The 18,630-nt window shown below is 48.3% G+C and overlaps 7 protein-coding genes across 7 annotated transcripts; 4 read left to right on the plus strand and 3 right to left on the minus strand.

The window, feature by feature from the left end:
* Positions 1–55: 55 nt before the first annotated feature.
* On the plus strand, positions 56–2,580 carry N7487_002679 (uncharacterized protein; the record flags this gene model as incomplete). Its single annotated transcript, XM_056870426.1, has 2 exons — positions 56–261; positions 318–2,580. The coding sequence occupies 2 exons, from the start codon at positions 56–58 to the stop codon at positions 2,578–2,580; spliced, it is 2,469 nt and encodes an 822-aa protein (XP_056735210.1).
* An 863-nt stretch (positions 2,581–3,443) lies between these two features.
* Positions 3,444–5,072, minus strand: N7487_002680 (uncharacterized protein; the record flags this gene model as incomplete). The annotated part of the gene is made up of 4 exons (XM_056870427.1): positions 3,444–3,486; positions 3,545–3,929; positions 3,996–4,373; positions 4,424–5,072. 4 exons carry the CDS (start codon positions 5,070–5,072, stop codon positions 3,444–3,446), a joined length of 1,455 nt encoding a protein of 484 aa, XP_056735211.1.
* A 1,431-nt stretch (positions 5,073–6,503) lies between these two features.
* Positions 6,504–8,559, minus strand: N7487_002681 (Glucose-methanol-choline oxidoreductase N-terminal; the record flags this gene model as incomplete). The annotated part of the gene is made up of 10 exons (XM_056870428.1): positions 6,504–6,695; positions 6,767–6,854; positions 6,910–6,971; positions 7,025–7,177; positions 7,237–7,290; positions 7,350–7,403; positions 7,464–7,505; positions 7,559–7,732; positions 7,796–8,348; positions 8,420–8,559. The coding sequence occupies 10 exons, from the start codon at positions 8,557–8,559 to the stop codon at positions 6,504–6,506; spliced, it is 1,512 nt and encodes a 503-aa protein (XP_056735212.1).
* A 1,072-nt stretch (positions 8,560–9,631) lies between these two features.
* On the plus strand, positions 9,632–11,558 carry N7487_002682 (glutamyl-tRNA(Gln) amidotransferase subunit PET112; the record flags this gene model as incomplete). Its single annotated transcript, XM_056870429.1, has 4 exons — positions 9,632–9,929; positions 9,985–10,061; positions 10,117–10,258; positions 10,309–11,558. The coding sequence occupies 4 exons, from the start codon at positions 9,632–9,634 to the stop codon at positions 11,556–11,558; spliced, it is 1,767 nt and encodes a 588-aa protein (XP_056735213.1).
* A 594-nt stretch (positions 11,559–12,152) lies between these two features.
* On the plus strand, positions 12,153–13,265 carry N7487_002683 (arginase; the record flags this gene model as incomplete). The annotated part of the gene is made up of 3 exons (XM_056870430.1): positions 12,153–12,239; positions 12,303–12,886; positions 12,962–13,265. The coding sequence occupies 3 exons, from the start codon at positions 12,153–12,155 to the stop codon at positions 13,263–13,265; spliced, it is 975 nt and encodes a 324-aa protein (XP_056735214.1).
* Positions 13,266–13,859: 594 nt separating this feature from the next.
* Positions 13,860–14,597, plus strand: N7487_002684 (uncharacterized protein; the record flags this gene model as incomplete). Its single annotated transcript, XM_056870431.1, has 3 exons — positions 13,860–14,020; positions 14,153–14,427; positions 14,494–14,597. The coding sequence occupies 3 exons, from the start codon at positions 13,860–13,862 to the stop codon at positions 14,595–14,597; spliced, it is 540 nt and encodes a 179-aa protein (XP_056735215.1).
* A 408-nt stretch (positions 14,598–15,005) lies between these two features.
* Positions 15,006–17,964, minus strand: fcpA (protein-serine/threonine phosphatase; the record flags this gene model as incomplete). The annotated part of the gene is made up of 3 exons (XM_056870432.1): positions 17,322–17,964; positions 17,180–17,266; positions 15,006–17,121 (listed from the first exon to the last, which is right to left on the minus strand). The coding sequence occupies exons 1-3, from the start codon at positions 17,567–17,569 to the stop codon at positions 15,006–15,008; spliced, it is 2,451 nt and encodes an 816-aa protein (XP_056735216.1). The 5' UTR covers positions 17,570–17,964.
* Positions 17,965–18,630: the final 666 nt, after the last annotated feature.

Below are 18,630 nucleotides of genomic sequence, written 5' to 3' on the forward strand. Positions count from 1 at the left end.
GGGACCGCGTCAAAGCAAGTATCGTGAACCTTTACCTCGGCGCGACTTCGCAACCATGAGCGCCGACGAAGCTGGAGACACAACACCGGTGTCCGCCACAAATGGCGAACCTCATCCTGACCCTGCTACTAATGCAACCTCTGGGAAACGGAAGCGCTCCACTCAGGACGACAAACCAAGCACTGATTCAAGTGCCACTACCTCCCGCGATCAAGCAAATCTTCATGAAACTCTACGCAGTCTGATAGAGCTTCTACTGAAGTAAGCTTTGATAAAAGTATGCGATTCTTAGTTTTTCGCTAACAAGTCACTCACAGGCACGACACCGAACTCCAACTCCTCTCTTGCCCCTTCCCAAATTCAACAACCAAGCCTCGTACCAAGCGCGCGAAGATTTCTGGCGATTCAGAAACCTCCAACATCCAAACACGCGTCAATTCGGGCAAATACAGCACATTGCAGGAGTTTCTTTCCGACATCGAAAGAGCATCAGCTGCTGTAATTGAACGCAATCAGACTCAGGCCAACGGTGCAAAAGAAGATGGGGCACCTTTGAATGAGGTGGTCAACCGGATCGCAGCATTCAAAAAACATATGAACAGCTTGATTGGCCAATCCTTCGTCAACCAACCCGAGGTCAAAACAGAGACAATGGAGGACGACACCGACGAATCAACGGAGCTTCACGCGATCAATGTCTGCCAGCGAGAGGATAAGCCCGCCCTAACACTGTTCGGAAATCCATCGAATCCCAAGCAGCTATTCTCAAGTCTTCAAAAATCAGTGAAGGTACCGTTGCAGTCTGAATCTGGACCTGAAAAGTTTGTCGAAGTGCAGGAGGAGCTGCGCGAGCTCGCTCTGCCTAATGGCATCACAGCCACCAAAGTCATCCCTTACAACCTTGATGCGGCATCTCAACCAAAGCGAACATTTGGGGAGGTATTTGCTCCACGCGAAACATTACCAAAGCTGGAACCTCCGCGTAAACGATCTCACCGGGCTAATTCGACCACATGGACGGATCGCTTCGATGCCACTTTCGATGTCAGAACATTTTTGGGGGAGCGCAGCAACTATTGCCTAGCACCCCTCCCTTCAACCCAGTGGCTTCAATACGGTGGAGTCACATCATCGCCTTCCTACTGGGACCGTGTAGAAAAGCATACAGATTCGGATAATGTTCATCGACATGGCGATCCTGCCCTTTGGACTGGCCCCGATTCGTCTGCTTTCCAGGGTGTCTTCTCGTCATTTGCCCCTTCTTACGACAGCTCTGGCGCGATTGTACAGCGCGCTTCGAAGGATATGATTTGGTGGGCACAACGGGGTGCGGACCGCGTGAGCAAATTGCTATCGGTCCCATGGGACAAAAGCATCAGACAAAATGACACCCAAACCGCTCAGCCGGGCAATATTGGCGAACTTGATGAGAGCATTCTAGATGAAATGGTCGAGTCATTCAACGCCCAAGACTTTGCTATTGACATCACGGAAACCGATCCGAGTAGTGAAGTCGACCTGGAATCAAAGGAGATCAAGCAAATGCTTGAGGAAGTATCCGACTTGCTCGACACTCTTAGTTCCTACCAGCGACTTCGAAGTTTCAAACTTCCCTCTGATTTGCAACTGCCTGGTCAACAAGTACCTGAGTCGAATGAAACCCCTGGCCTTGATTTGGGCGATGTGAACACGCCCTCTGAAGCAGAGACCCTCGTGTATGATACCCTCAAGTCAAGCCTTGCTGCAATCGTCAGCAACTTGCCACCTTATGCCGTCGCTAAATTGGACGGTAATCAGCTCGCTGAGTTGAATATCAGCCAAAAGGTTCTGGTTGAAACTCCTGACTACAGCGGCACCATGGAAAAGGATGACTTCACTTTATCGCAAGAAAGGGCTGCAGCATTGCTCGCAGCAGCCACTGCCGCAAACCGAACTTCAACACCCTCTACTTCACGGCCTAGTAATTACCAAGGCTCTCATAGTGCCTACAACCAACGTGCTTTTGCTTCCAATGCTCGGGTTCCGGCTCAACCCGGGTTCCAGGTCACGCCGCAGCACGCACGGCAGCCCTCAGCGCCAACGACATACACGCATGCTTATGGCGCGGGTCGTCCACCAAGCACACCCGGTCAACGCCCAGGCAGCACTCCTCAATACACGCAAATGAACCCGCAGTACAGTCAGGGCAACCAGGCTCCTCAATACCAGCGTCCTACTTCCAATGGATTTGCCCAAGTGTCTCCACAGCCATACACTCCACAGCCCAGGCAGCCGGGGACATTCAACGCCACGCCACAGGGACGTACACCCTACGCGACCGCAACGTCGAACCAGCGAGCTCAGTACCCAGGCCAAACTCCTTCACAAGCTGGCTACTCAAACTCCGCTGCCAGTGCCACATACTCTCGTAGTGCGGCCGAACAAGCTGCGCTGATGGACAGGAACAAGGCACAACTGGCGGCTCGACAGTCAGGCCACAGTCCTTCAACACCTCAACCCCAAGGGCTAGATGCTCGTTCTTCCCAAGAAGGCAGCATCACACCAGGGAGCAAACCAAATGGCACGCCCCTTTCAACCTAGAACCTGATACTTGCGCGAATTTGAGGATATGGGCTTGTATTCAAAATTCAAAAATGCGGTTTGTTTTTGGAGAGAGGCAAATCTCCAACATTACATCCCTCTACAGTCGGCTTTCTGCTTTATTGACTTTTGCATTTTCCCTCTTACTATTTTCGTTTCGAATGATGAGCACTGGATGTGATCCGCGTCTCCGATTTTTTTTCCCCAACTGTGTTGTTAATGAACCTCTTGATCCCTGGCTTTGTATGATTTCTTTTTATTTGGTGTTGTATTATGGACTAAGCGATTGGCGTGGATGGTTTTACTTCAAGACAGGTCAGCCTGGGTGTACAGGCTACCATTGCGATACAGCTAAGTCTTGCTTAGAGAGTTACTTGTTTTTTCGCTTTCGATCCAATTCAATCAATATGCTGCATATCAGTACACATTGTGCTTTCTAGTGTAAAGATTCCATTGTAAAGAGGGATACTGGTAAGAGAGCCTGCAGGGAGTTCCCAGAATATCTCATAAATAGTACATTGCTCAATAAAACCCCCATATAAAGAGAAACACCCACCCTGCTATAGTATCTCCCAGTCCGCTGTATCTCCAGTCCAATGCTCATATTCCATTACACGCCAGGCCCGAGATACTCGTCTATCTGCCATATCCAATTATTGAAGCAATCGCCCGAAAACCGAACGCCATATCTTTCTTGCGCGCTTGGTGGTGAGTGCCCTCCCAACCTTCCCTTCCCAAACAAATAAAAAAAAATCATAGTGACATATAGGGCTCGTCGCAAGGAAATAAAACAAAGAAGATTCGTAAGTCATAAGCTGATGCAGGCAGGATCCAATCCAAGTTGAGAAAATAGAGCATCGAAGCTATGGAATGAACATAGCAGCAATAGTCATAAAACCGAAGTATCTATCGAGAAACGTTAGTCACAAATGCAGTCCCACAACAGAATGGGAAGCAATCATACATCATAGCACAGCGCCAACCATCCCTCGAGTCAACCAGCGTATCAATACCAGCCGAATAATTCGCTGCAATGGCCGATGCGGCGCCGCCAACAACTGTCACAACGACGAGACGACCGGAGAATTCCGCAATAAGGCTAAACGCCAACAATGGTAGCAGTAGCGCTCCAGAGGCTATAATAATGGCGATGTAGACGGGTGCTGCGGCGGTAGAAGCAGCCAGTCGCGGGGTGAGGGAGACCAGATCCGCGTCGTGAATTAAGAACCGTGTCTCGACACCAGCGACCGGTTTGTTCTCTCTCATCCAGGTTCGATAGCCCGTGATTTCCTGTTCCGATGCTCGCGGGAGGGTCTGGAGGACTTTGCTATAGGCGCTGAGGGCGTTGTCTGCACACTAGTGAGCCGGCCTGCTTTGTGGAATAACGATATCGAAAGTGGAAGGAAAGAACTTACTATATTGTTCGGTCTTTTGGATCAAAGCACTCATGAGGTCCATTCGACGGTAATGTAAAGATGAGTACGCCTGTGACTGGGCGTCGCGCCGTCGTGAAGCAGGTAATGGCTTTGCGCCTTCCTGCTCGGCTATGTCGACTCGATGCATTTCTTCATATTCATCTAACACGTGGAGATCTTCTTCCATTTGGGAGATCTCATCTTGGAGGTGGAGAAGAACGCGGTGGTTCACGGTCTCGAAGCGTCGGTATAGTGGAGGGAAGCTCCCACTCTCTTCTGAAGTGGACTTGGTTAGGTGTGAAGCTAGGAGCCCATATCCTGATGGCTCTTGCGATGCGTTGGAGTCCCGTCGCTTTGTCGGCGTCCTGTGAATGCTATCTTCAGGGCTTCTTGGGGAGATGGTGGCAGCGGTGGTCTGTGGATAGCACCGCTGTCTCTTGATGAGTCATGGTAGGTCGATGGCCGGGACAGTTCTAGTTGGCCTTTTCCTGGGGAGATGTTTGCAGTCGAGATCGGACTCGGTTTTCTGGTTGGTTGTCTCTTCCGGGTGACTAACTGATTGCCAGTTGAAGGCGCGGGTGGTGCTGCGGACTTTCGCGGCTCTTTTGGACTTTTGGATGCCACTGAAGCTGATTGGGCGACTTTCTTCGGGGGTATGTTGCCTCCTGAGACCAACACGCCATGTGGTACGGTATTTGCCCGAGGCTTAGGAGACTGGATCTTGGTGGTAGTGTGTATAGGGCGTGGAGGATCCAGCTCCTCATCGGATTCGGATTCAGACTCCGACGATGATGAGGATGCTGATGATGAGTCTGAAGACGATTCCTCATTCTCTTCCAGGAATTCAAACACATTAGGCAACTTCTTCACCGGCTCTGCGGGTTTCTGTGGTGGGTTCTCTGGAATGGCAGGCGCATTTAGGGCTTGTCTTGACCCGTTGGGTTGCTGTGAAGGCGAACTGTTCGCGACAGTTTTAGGACTTGCAACAGGGCCAGCCTGTGTGTTTGTAGTGTTCGATAGCAACGAGTATGTCCTCTTTCTTCCATCCTTTTTGGACTTTCTAGTTTGGAGCGGCATGATGATCGGAGCAGTTCGGAATCAACACCCGATTCATACCTCTTCGAAATATAGATATCAAATCAGAGCATGCCCGCAGGGGAAGAAAGGTGAATGAGAAATAAAGTACATGAAATGAATTGCAGCAATGGAATCACAATGGAATTAGGAGTATAGGGACCCGAGGCATAGCCTAGGGGGAGGGGTGGAATTCCAGGTCTCAGATGGAGTCGAGTGTCAAAAGGTGCGGAATCTAGGGGATGGGAAATAGTATGATATCTCCAATTTCCCCGCGAATTCCATCAGACATTCCCAAGATAAAGGGAATACGGTATTATTATAGAAACGTCAGCCCAAGTTTCAAAGTTGGTAGGTTTTGTGTCAGCTGCTGAAAACAAGCCCAAAGTGTTTATGCTGGTCGAAATGTAGTCTTGTAATTCGTCACACCAGTCCCGGCGCAATCTGAAGCAACTTAGAAGCGCCGAGGGTTTTATTTAGATCGACCAATGACAATGGTGTCGCAAGGAGGTTCCTTGTATCCCTGTCGATCGACCTCTGTCTCACGATTCAAAGAAATCAGGCAATCAAGAAATAGGAAAACGTTGAATTGCCGAGTTGCTAAACATTCTGAACAATCCAGTGTGGGCCGAAGTGTGACAGCAAATCAGGCCTCATGCTTAATGCAAAATGCAAACGCATGTGTGTCTGAACGAAGTTAGAAAGGAACATGTAGTTATGCGCTGGTCGATCTTCCTTGCATCTGGCGGTCTAGCGAAGCGGGGGAATGTGATGCAGCTATGTGAACAGTGTACGGACTCTGTACAACGCCACTTCTCTGCCATATTGCGTGCATAAAGCATGAAGTGTCAAGAATGTATTGATATGGGGAAGTTAAGTAGTTGTCGGAAGTACTCTAGGTGCTAGAGGTTACGAGGATAGAGGGGAAATTGAGATAATCAACTATTCAGTATAGAGGATATACATATATGTAGATACATATGTAGATATATCATTTAATTTTCAATACCATAATTAAGTTTTGAACGATTTTTAATTATTCTGTGTACATACAATGTTGTACATACAACATTGTATGTACATTGTATGTACATTGTATGCATCTCGTCGTGGCATCCCCCAGGCTACACGCATACACCTGGGGCTTTCCCTATCTGCCTATCTAAGCTGCCGCTTTTACAAGGTTTCTTACATATGTAGTTAAACTGCTGCCGCTTTTGTGAGCGTGCTCAGGCTCAAGACCACTAAGTATATTTCAGCATTGGCTACTACTCAGAGACCTCAGGAAGTCACTTCACTGATTAACCTGTTTCTACTACGTCTAATGCTCTTATAATTACTATGATCGTGTTTCAATTCATGTAATCAATTTCTTCAGCCTAAAGCTTTCAAAGCTTCCTAGCCATCTAACATAGCACAGTCCAAGGCTGACACTTAATTCACCATCTTCTTGTAAAGGTCAGATGCACCTTTGATCGCAAATCCAATCGTTGTCAGTATCGGGTTACCTGCGAAACCTGTTGGGATCACACTGTTGCCACCGAGATACAAGTTCGTCGAATTATGAACGCAAAAGTTCGCATCCACACACGAGTCCTCCTTGGTCGAGCCTACGCGAGTAGTTCCCTGATGAATAAGTACTTATTAGATCCAGATAATACAAGACCGTGGTCTAAGATCGGGACCAAGGTACTCACATATCCATCCGGGGCTTTTTCCAAACCCCCAAACTGCGGCGTTGCACCTGGCATATAGCTTCCTAGACTCGCAGCAACTTCCGTCATACTTGTAGACTAGTTAACTGACCAGGTTCCATCAATGCGTAGAGGTTTTGACTTACTCGCTCATCATCTTATGCCCTCTTTCATTATCCTCTGTGTTTTGCTCAAATTGAGCCTCGTACTGGACGTCGAGTCAGTTTCTTTCGAGTCTATACCGAGCAAAAAGACACTCACCATGGGCATACCCCATCTATCTCCTATATCGGTTGTGAACTTAAGGCAATTTGCTGCATTAGGTGTGCTATATCCAAATGATTGAAGATGAAGCACCACCCGCTGGTCGACGGTACTGCTAGGTTTACCGACAGGAGCAGGGTTACCACCGAACTGCGTAGTATTCCAGGTTAGTAGACAGTTTGATTGGGTTGGAAGTAACAGTTCCATACCATAGTTGACAGCGGGTTCCGCTCAGAGTTGAACAAAGCAGGGCTACCACCAAACTGCTTAGTATTCCAGGTTAGTAGACAGTTTGATCGGACTAGAAGTAAGAGTCCCATACCGTAGGTAACTGCGAGTTCCCCTCGGATTTGGAAAAAGTAGGGTCACGGTGAATCTGTATAGTGTTCCATGTTAGTAGAAAGATTGATCAGACTGTCAAGTAACAGTCACATACCTCAGTGTACCACGGTTTCTCCTCAGAGAAAGGCAAACCAACCTAATCCAGTCAGTTTCCATCCTAGGCCCTGTACTACTACATCAATGGCATACCTGTGGTTCGGGGTCACTTTTGGGGATGGGAATCTTATCCTCTGGGTATTTCTGTTTGTGTTCATTGATCAGGCCCTGCCAGACCTCGCTGTTGGCTTTCGGCACGGCATGAACTATGTCCTTTTTAAGGATTACTTGACATAGCGCCGATTTCCGATCCATTAGATAGCGTCCCTGTAATGCGTATTGTAAGTCAAAGTCAAACTATCTGCTAGAGGTGAAATAAAAGGCGCTTACCAAGGCAGGGAGACGGTCACTTGAACCTGATTGCTCACAGCCGGAGCTGAAAAGCAATTGGGGAGTTTTGATGCCACCTCCACATATGACATAGTAACGCGCGAAGACTTTCTTTTCTCCTCCTTGTTCAAGATCCTTGACAATGGCATGGGCAATCTGATTGTTATCCTTATTTGAAGGATCTTGGAAAACCAGTTTCGTGCACAGGTGCTCGCACAGCAGCTCAAATTGCTCAGCCTTTGAAGACTTGAGATCAACTAGATCGCCGAGGATGGTGGAAACTGTCGACCACCTAGCCGAGCCATCTGTAGCATCCCTTGTGCAGGCAAGTGGAAGCGATTCAACTTGTCTACCCTCGAAGGACTTTGTCAGTGCCTCCTTCACAATTGCTTGACGGAGAGAGGTCTCGTCAAACGCAGTGTTGTTGACATCGATCAACTCTTTGGCCTCTTTCATAAGCGTGCCCCAATCTTCAGCTCGGTATTTGCTTGGTAGCTCGGCTTGGTGCGGCTCGGGTGTTGCACATGTTAAAGGAGCTGTTAGGGCGTCGTACCTAATTTGTATTAAAATCTTGATGACCAAATAGTGAAAGATCCGAGAATGGTGAGCCAAGGGATGACTGACCTGCCGTCCAACGTTACCATAGTAATCTTTGGCTTTTTCTGCGAATTAGCGCTCAGCTCCGCGATCTTTCTCGCGTAGGTGGCTCCTACAGGACCCGACCCAATGATGAGAAGGTCTGTAGTGATATCTTGACCCGCCATTGTGGAGGATTTTATACAGCAGATGAGGTGGTTACCAAATTTCCAGTACAAGTATACTAGGGGGGGATATCACACGAGGCTACGGCCATGTGCTTGGGGGATAGTTAAGCTCTATATATACCTCCCTTCGCGTGATGTATGTATCTACCATCGTCTTCTTTCAAGACACGTCAAACATGCAGGAAAACAGCTTGTCCCTCATACATACATCTGACCTTGCGACAATTCCAATTTTACGTAAAGGGTCCCTTAGACGAGGTTAACGATTGGTTGATCTATACTTTCTTCACAGATTAGGTTCATAGTTAACCACAGTGGAATGGCGGTCAATTGCAGCCACCGATTGACGAGTGTGGATCGCGGTGGTAGTGGACCAGCAGTGAACTAGTAGTCAGCTGCAGCCCATTGACTACTAGGTGTAGATCTCGATCTAATAAATGGATTGGGAAATTACAGTTTTCGACTCATCAATTATTGTGTCGACAGACTGGACGGTGAGATAAAATGTATTAGTGCATATATAAGGAAGAAGTGTATGGAAGTAACTCTCTACCTGGGTATTGAAGATAATAGATCGATATGAGAAATAGAGAAACCTTGGGAAAACATATATTCTACTGCGGTATGCAAAGCTACAGTAGCGATGAACCCCTCGAATTTAGTATATACTAAGGCTTATGCTGCCTTGTAGTATACTACAATGCCCAAGAAACTATACTTCACAAACCAATACTTGGATTTTGAACAGAATTGAGAGCTTTACTCGTGTTTAAGCGTTAAGTGTAGACCTGGGTGGATGAGGGTTCGTATAGAACCTCGAATTTTTCCCCCTAATCCCTTGAATATGAGCTCAATACAACTCTGCTAGGCATAAAAGATATCTGTAATAATATTCTATTTTTCTTATAATTTTTAAAATATTGTAAATGAATAAGAATGATGGTTCGAAAATGAGGTTTAAAAAGGTCTTTCCCGAGACGTCCAATGATCTGCAGATCGCCAAGTCCCAGCTTCTCCCGCAAATTCACGTCCTTCCAAGGTTCAACACTCTTAACCCGAGTCCAATCTCTCTATGCTTCGGTCATGGATTGGCAGCGGTACGGTCCGCTCTCTTTGCGTTCGACGCTTGACTCGGTCATCCCTTTCATCCCCTAAAGCCCGATTCTCCTCCGCGCCAACCCGTTATCTCCAACCGCCGGTCTCCGCAGATCGCGTTCCCCTCCGCAAACAACTCAAGCAGGAAGCTAAAGCGCTTCGGTCACACAAGAAACAACGCAAGGAAACGGAGGAGGCTTCGAGGCAAGAATGGGAACTCACAGTGGGTGTGGAGATCCACGCGCAATTGGATACAGAGTCCAAATTATTTTCCCGTCAGTACGCCTTGAAACTCGGAGACTACGAGTCATCCTCTCATAAATTGAATAGGGGCAGCAACATCGACAAGTGATACTCCCAATTCCAATGTTGCGTTGTTCGATCTGGCGTTCCCGGGTAGTCAACCGGTTAGTGTTATAGTATACGATGCTGTGAAATAGAGCCAGGGCTGATCAGGGACAGGCATTCCAAATTGCAACACTCCTACCAGCTCTCCGCGCTGCCATTGCACTGAACTGTGAGATACAGCCGATCAGTCGGTTTGATCGGAAACATTACTTCTACCAGGATCAACCGGCGGGGTATCAAATCACACAATACTATGGTAAGTACTGTCCCTATTTACCCGGTGAAATATACTTACCTCTGCCCTAGAACCATTCGCACGAAATGGATACGTTGACCTATTCGATTACGATGGAATCGCTCCGGAAGACGGCGAGCGGGTTCGTATTGACATCAAGCAACTCCAGTTGGAGCAGGACACGGCCAAATCCCAGGAATACCCGCCCTCAACACAACTTCTCGACTTCAACCGCGTGTCCCATCCTCTTATCGAAATCATCACTATGCCTCAAATACACACACCTGCAACGGCCGCAGCATGCGTTCGGAAACTACAAGCCATTGTACAATCGTGTGGTGCCGTGACTACGGGAATGGAGATGGGCGGTCTTCGTGCAGATGTCAACGTCTCGATCCGACGCCGAGGAGAAGCACCCGGGCAACATCAGTACGATGGGATCAGCGGGCTGGGTCAGCGTACCGAAATTAAGAACCTCAGCAGCTTCAAGGCAGTAGAAGATGCCATTATTGCTGAGAAGAACCGTCAGATCGAGGTGCTCGAGAGTGGCGGTGTCATCGAAGGAGAGACACGTGGCTGGACGATCGGCAGCACCGAAACTCGCAGACTTCGTGGCAAAGAGGGCTCGGTCGACTACCGCTACATGCCTGACCCTGATATTCCACCACTGATCATTGGAGAGGACCTACTTTCTAGTCTCAGAGAATCTATCCCGACAGCACCAGACGCTCTTCTTACACTGCTCGTCGGATCCGAGTTTAGTCTGCCAATCGAAGATGCCAAACCACTCATCGAGCTAGACAATGGAGCCCGCCTCGAGTACTACCATGATGTTGTGGATATCCTCCGCACCCTTCAAGTAGACCAGGACGACAAAACGCGCGCCAGTCTCGCGCGGGTGGCAAGTAACTGGGTTTTACACGAGCTTGGCGGTCTTGTGGCCAAGGCAGACCAGGCATGGGACGCGGAGATCGTCCCAGCCCGATCCTTGGCCCATCTCATCGATCATCTGCAGCGGAAACTTATCACCGGCCCGACAGCCAAACAGGTGCTGGCAACCATCTTTGACGGGGACCGTCGACCAGTGCCGCAACTACTGGAGGAGGAGAATCTCCTCCTGCGGCCGTTGTCGCGTGAGGAGTATCTAGCGCTAGCAGAGTCAGTCATTGCTTTGAACCCGCAGATGGTTGAACAGATCCGCAGCAAGAATCAGCTGGGTAAACTGGGCTGGTTCGTGGGGCAAATGATGCGCAATGGTGAGAAGGGCCGCGTGGAGGCACCCAAAGCAGAGGAGATTCTCCGGGAATTGATTCTGGAATAGCTTGTATAGTATAGTATAAAATGTATCCTATGGCATCAATGATACCCTCATGACTGTGACCAATACTGTGTGTGGCCTTTCAATTATTCTATTTTCCATGTAAACTCTCTCCCGGACCTCCGATACCACCCCACGGGCCTGGATAAAACGTCGGAAATGAAATTCTAGAAATTCCGGTCTATCAGTCACTGTAACAGGTCAAACCAAAAGTCTTGTGGGACACCGAATGGCCCTAAAGGGGGAGCTCTCCTCAACCTGTACTTAACGGAAGTGATGGAGATCCGGCGGAGTCGGTTTGATCGCTAAAAGCAGTTTTTAGCGACTTCGCGGGCACTGCGCAAGGAATGAAGGCACTGCCCCGGTTGAAGTCGGGGCAATATGAAAGATGCTTTGAGTCAATTCTGAGATATTTAAAAGGAACACCTATCCTCTTTTTCTTCTCTTCTTTTTTGTTTTAAAATAAAATATCAACATCATCCTGGACCTTTCTTATCCAGAGCCTCTCCACTTTTTTGATCTTATCTCGATCTTTCCGATAGCTCTCCTTAGGTTGTTACTTCCTACAATCACCTACAGTCATCCACATTCTACACAATGACACAACCTTCAACAATCACTTCGAGGTTCCTCTCACACCCTAACCAACTCGGCGTTGTTGCCGTTGGTTTCAATGGCGGCCAGGTAAGACACCCTGTGGAACCGAAGCTATAGATCAATGAATCATACTAACCCCACTATTCACAGTGCAAGAAGGGCGTCGAAGCCGCCCCAATGGCCCTCATCGAATCAGGCCTCCTAACTCAACTCAGCGAGGATCTCGACTATGAAGTTCACCACGACAACACAGTCCACTACTACGAGAATGACATCCCCACCGAAGACCCCGACCACCGGGGCATGAAGAAGCCCCGCGCCGTCAGCGCCGTGACCGAAAAGCTCAGCTCCCAGATTTACGAATATGCCAAGGATGGAAAGTTCGTACTCACTCTCGGTGGCGATCACTCCATCGCCATCGGCACCGTCTCCGGCACAGCAAAGGCAATCCGCGAACGACTTGGCCGCGAAATGGCCGTCATTTGGGTTGACGCCCACGCCGATATCAATATCCCCGAGACTAGCGGCAGTGGAAACATCCACGGTATGCCCATGGCCTTCTTGACCCGGCTGGCCCGGGAGGAGAAGAAGGATATCTTTGGCTGGATGCAGGACGAGCACATTGTGAGCACACAGAAGCTTGTCTATATTGGCTTGCGCGATGTCGATCGTGGGGAGAAGAAGCTTTTGCGTGAGAATGGTATCAAGGCTTTCAGTATGCACGATATCGACCGGTATGTTTCTATTTCTCTTTCGCTTGGTTTTCCTATGGTGGTGACCTCCGTGCTAACTTCTCTGTGCTCTACTAGCCATGGTATCGGTCGCGTTGTCGAAATGGCTCTCGCTCACATCGGTAACGACACCCCCATTCACTTGTCCTTCGATGTCGATGCGCTGGATCCTCAGTGGGCTCCTAGTACCGGTACACCTGTTCGTGGTGGTTTGACGCTGCGGGAGGGAGACTTCATCTGTGAAGCTGTGCATGAGACGGGAAATCTGATTGCGATGGACTTGGTCGAGGTCAACCCCAGCTTGGAGTCCAAGGGCGCATCCGAGACCATTCGAGCAGGGTGTTCGTTGGTTCGTAGTGCTTTGGGTGATACTCTTCTATAAGGACAATTCGATAAAAAAGATAAAAGAGAATAGAGAATATTAAATGAGATTTCTAGAGAATTCAGTCCAAAGATTGGAAGTACGAAGTCGATCAAAATAATACGGCCAGTCAGAGTACGGAGTAAATCCCCTGCCACCCCAATTTCCTAAATTTCCCCCTCCCCGGCCTTTTGTTTTTTTGTTTTTTTCCCTTGGTTTTTCCTCCTTTCTGTATTCTGTACAAAGTACATCTTGGCCTTTTCTCTCTAATCGGAGATTTATGCGCAATTGTAAATATCCACGTCGCACCAACTTCAAATCCCCAGGGCCTCCAGCGCTCAAGGGCGCCCAATGCGCTGTCCCAAATCACCGCGCCTCACCAGAAACATCCATACGATTCTACCAATCTCAGACTTGGATCACTTGACTCACGATCTGGCCATTCGATCCCAAGTCTGCAACAAAACATAGGGCATCCAAGCCTGCGTCGGGCAGTATACAACAACAATACCAGTATAAAGCAAGCAACACACTCCAGTCGCAATCGAGCTCCATCACCCATCGCAATCCAAAACACACCTCCAATCCCTCCATCGATATCCCACAAACGATCCAATGGCAGTCCGCAAGCGCCACGAAGCGCGCCGTCGCTACCACTGGCCCGAACTCCAACTCAACATCTGGATTATGGTCGTGTTATCATGTTCAGCAACATGTCTGGGTATCTTCTCCTGGTTCATGGCTGTACAATCACAAATGCATCTCGGGACACCATGGTAAGTGGTTTTTATATTTATATCTATACAATGTGGATTCGATGCATTCTTAGAATCCACACCCCACATTCTCCCCATATCAGACTTGTTATATAGAACACGGAGAGATAAGGATATACTAACGATATCCAGGCTCTTCCCTTACATGGTTGTATCCAGTGCCCTCGGTGTATGCTTCATTTTCCTTATTATGGTGCTTGCATCGCGACACTTCCTCTTACCGGGGATTATCATCATCGGCAGCTTTATTCTCCTTGTGCTGTGGCTGACGGGTCTGATTGAGACTTCGTTGCAGCTGTATGGGGTTGTAGGCAACGTCAATGATAATTGTCAGATCTATGTGAGGGATAATAAGTCTTGGGGGAATAATATTAATACCTTGGCTTGGTTGACGCAAAGTACCATATGTGAGTTCTTTGCTTTCTTATATCTCCTTTTGATATTCTCCAAAGTTAGATGACTGACTGTGTTAGGCAATTGCTGGAAAACTGCCTTTGCACTCGAACTTGTTAATACGATTTTCTATCTTTGGATGATGATTATGTCGTGGCAGGTTAATCGGGATGTTTATGATTGATTTGATTTTATGTTTTTTTTTTGTTTTGTGATACCATTTTTTTTTGCATCTATGGCGTTGAAAGCGATCTAGCATTGGATTTTTGGGGATGTACTATTTATGAGATCTGGTTTTATCTGAAAAGAATATAAACGAGTTGTTCCAACCTACATAGACATACAGATCATACTAGTCGATCCAGACAGAATCCCTAGTAGTTCATAGTATATCGAACTGAATTGTACAACTAGCGACTCACAGATACACACAAATTCCTGAGAATTACACACAAAACACATAAAGTCAAATGGACCTAATAAACGCCGTCGCTATGCCAAGAGCGCATTGCAACCGCACCCACGCCGGTGATGACACGGCAGAAAGCAGACACAAAGAGAATCTGAAACGAAAGCACAAGAATCAAGTGCTCTATCCATTCTCAGCTGCAGCATCTGCCTCTGCTTGAGAGTCATATCCTCCACCCTCAAATGCAGCAAGCATCTCCCGTTCCAGCTCATCGTCATCGTCATCAGGGTCAGGATACTCGGGCTTTGGGCCACTGGTTCCTGCTGTGTCAGAGTCAGACGTTCCTTCCACAACTGGTGTTTTTGGTTGATCTGGGGAAACCTGGTCAATTCCGGCGGCAGGAGCCGACGTGATTTCTCGCAGCTTGGTGTTGCGCTCGTAGGAGCGTTTGATGCGTTGGGAGAGTCGGGAGCCCTGCTTATCATGGTCGTCTCCGTCGTCGTCTCCAGACTCTTCTTCGTCGGTGCCGCTTTCGGTTTCTTCATTGCGTTTACGCTTCTTGCCTCCTGTGGATGGTTCATCTAATAAGGACTCGTTGTCGCTTTCACTTTCATCATCGCTACCCAAGAAGTCCTTCAATTCATCGTGTACGGCAGCTTGCTCGTCGGCATCATACCCAATTGGCGATGTCTCGTCCAGACCGGACGACTTGAAGATGTCTTCGGCATCATCTTCTTGTGTCCATTGGGACCCTGTCATATCCTCGTCTGTGGATGAAAGCATGGAGGTCTCGAGTTCGAGTTCACTTGGGGTCAGGGGATCGCCTCGGTCATCTGGGTGAAGCGGGAGGAGATAGGGTTCTTCGTCCACATGTCTCCACTGAACCAATGCGTCCACAAGCCATTGTGTCGTCACGATCTTAATATTGGGATAGCGAGTGGCTTCTCTCACCTTGGCGGTGCGATTGCGGCCAGCCACGAGGTGCGTTGTGCGAGCATTTACCCTTGACGAGATCGTCACACCAAAGCTCTTCGCCCACAGGGAGATGTCTGCATTTTGGAAGTCTATGCCCAGAGGAAGCACGCCTGAAAATACCAATACTACTCCTCCAAGGATACGCCGTTTGATCTGTGGCATGATGTCCTTGACATCGGGAACCAACTTGAGATCCACGTCTTTGTCTCTTGAGTGAACCTTTTCTCCCCTTAGAGCTGCCACCCGACCGCCAAGAGCGAGAGTCCGCCTCTTATCATATTCATCATAGAATTGAAGGTGCACTTGTTCAAGGCGGTTTTGCAACTGGTAGAGTTCTTGGTCGTGATCTTCAAGAAGATGGTGTCGATGCTTCGCATGTTCCTGGGTTTCTTCGACGCTAGACGATGCATCACTGGTTTCAGCGATATTATCCTCTGCCTCCAACTCCTTTTGCTTCTGCAACAAAGGTCGATCCTCCACTTGATGCAATATTGTCTCTTCTTGCGCATCGGTCTGTTCTTGGAGGAGTCTTGGGCTGTCTCCACCTCCCATGGTTACCAGCTGTTCTAGTGCTGAGATCTCGGTCCCCTCTTGCGTTTTACCATTGACATGGTGCTCTTTGGTCTTCTCGGGGGCCTTTGCTTCGATCTGAGGCTTGTTCGCTCCAATATCTTCCTTCTTTGGGAGGAAACTTGAATTGATATCACCAATTCCGACGAAGAAGTCATAAGGCGAGACCTTGATAAGATTGGGACTCCACCGCCAGATATCACCACGGTCATCAATGATCACCACCATCTTTGTGTCCACTGGGAAGAGCCGTTGCAGGTCCTTGACCGTCAAACTTCCGCTCTCATCACGACTAAGAATTCGGTCTCCAAAGAGCTTGCGGGTGGGATCAATGATATCAACAATATGTTGGGCATAAGCACGAGTGCCCATGGTGTAGATGTGCAATTCATATATCTCGGCCACATTTTGCAAGAATTCCTCCAGTCCTGGCCGCAGCTTGATGTAGTACCAACATCCACGCATCCCAGGTCCATCGTCAATCAGTTGGAATTGTCGCACATCTTTCACAGCTTCGTGGTTCGGATTTTGCTTGTCTTCTCTCCATTCCCCCACTGTCGGATCAACAGTGGCATGGATAATAGTTTGATCAAGATCCACCACCAAGGTCAAACGCCTTGATGCAAGTAGCCGGCGCTTCGCGTCTTCTTCGACTCGGGTTGCCTCCCGTTCGCTGACAGTAAGTGTGACATTATCATGGGCCATGGAGATTGGAGCGCGCATGGAATCTGTGATTTCGGTGTTGTACGTAGATCTGTTCGCACGATAGACGGTTAGAAAGGCATGTTTCCCGCTAATAGGGTTATACATACTCAGTCATGTCCTTTCCGCACTCGGCGCAAAGTCCTCCAAACTGGATCTCGTGCGCGCAAGGCTCATCGATTTCGACAACGTTGACCCTAGCAACAATTAGAGGACATTCAACAGCAAAAGGACAAGATTCGATATTCTCACGGTTCATCAATAACGTCTCCCTTGTGGATTTGCCATTTAACGATCTCTCCATCAACAGTCGATTCGAATCTAGTCGGGTATCTACGCTTTACCTCGACGATGTTCCCCAGTCCATCACCCTCAGTGACGGTAGTCTCATAGACATACCAAAACAAAGCCTCATCCCTCTCAACCGTGTCGCCAGGCTGCTTAAGCAGCGACGTCACGGTGATCGGGTAATGTAGGCTGGTGGGCAGACGGAGAAGCATCGTTGCTCTTCGTTCGCCCCCAGGCGCGATGTAATGTACAAATGCTCAGTCTTTGTCCTGCCGTTCTCCCAAAATATATCCTGTGCCCTTGGTTTGTTGACAGTGCGCGTCGAGGACGTGTGGGTCGAATGGATTGATCGCGTGCGCTTCCGGCTACGAAGCCATCACCGACACGCAACGCGTGTAGAGCTGGAGTATATCGGATTTCGGCGGGTGTATTTCAGCCTATGACTCAGTAGTCTGGGCTAGATCGGTGGGATAGGTAGGTGTTAATGGTGGTTTAGGCAGCGCAATGAGAATCGCCACTCCAAGGCGCAGATGGGAAAAGAAAACTGTGCGCCTAGCACAACCTGGCGCGGAGGTCAGAGGTAAGCCACACACCAGGCGGAGTAATTTGATTGAATTTGAGAAGGCGGAGAAGGTTGAAAGAGGAATGCGGGTTGCAATCAAAGAAAAGGGAAGCTCATTGAAGTTGTGCGGGGACTCGCTCGATCCAGGTTGGACCTGGAGCTACGTCCGCTTATGTCATACCGGTACTTGAAAACCGGTAACTCCTCTTACTAGTTGACATGCGATCTACTTCAGTCCAAGTATCTTTATTTTTCTGAATGGTCTGATATAATGGCTTGATCAAGCAACTACCGAGGTAGTTTTATTTCTACTCTAGGTAGTAATGGTGACATCCCACTTGGCTTCGGCAGTATGTATTAGAAACTTGACTGTAGATTGGTGCTTACCTGCACCTTAACCAGCATAAGCTCCAGCCAATTGCCACTCAATTTCTTACATCTGGGAATTAGCCGAGGGATCTAGCACGACATATGGAGTACTGAAGCCAGTATGGGGGAAGAATTATTCAATAACAAGGTCAAATGTAATAAGTAGATCTTAACCAATAAAGATATCAATTTGCAGTACCAATGAACGACAGGCCTCATGACGGGGCTGTACCAGCAGGGAAAAAAACAAAAACAAAAACCCTTAGCAATAGGCGAATAAAGTGCGCTATGAAACCATACGTTCAACCCAGAAGCCACATGTATATACATACGAAGCAATCT

The sequence above is a fragment of the Penicillium crustosum genome (assembly GCF_028827405.1).
Source record: "Penicillium crustosum strain IBT 35664 chromosome Unknown utg000001l_segment0_segment0, whole genome shotgun sequence".
NCBI classification, from domain to species: domain Eukaryota; kingdom Fungi; phylum Ascomycota; class Eurotiomycetes; order Eurotiales; family Aspergillaceae; genus Penicillium; species Penicillium crustosum.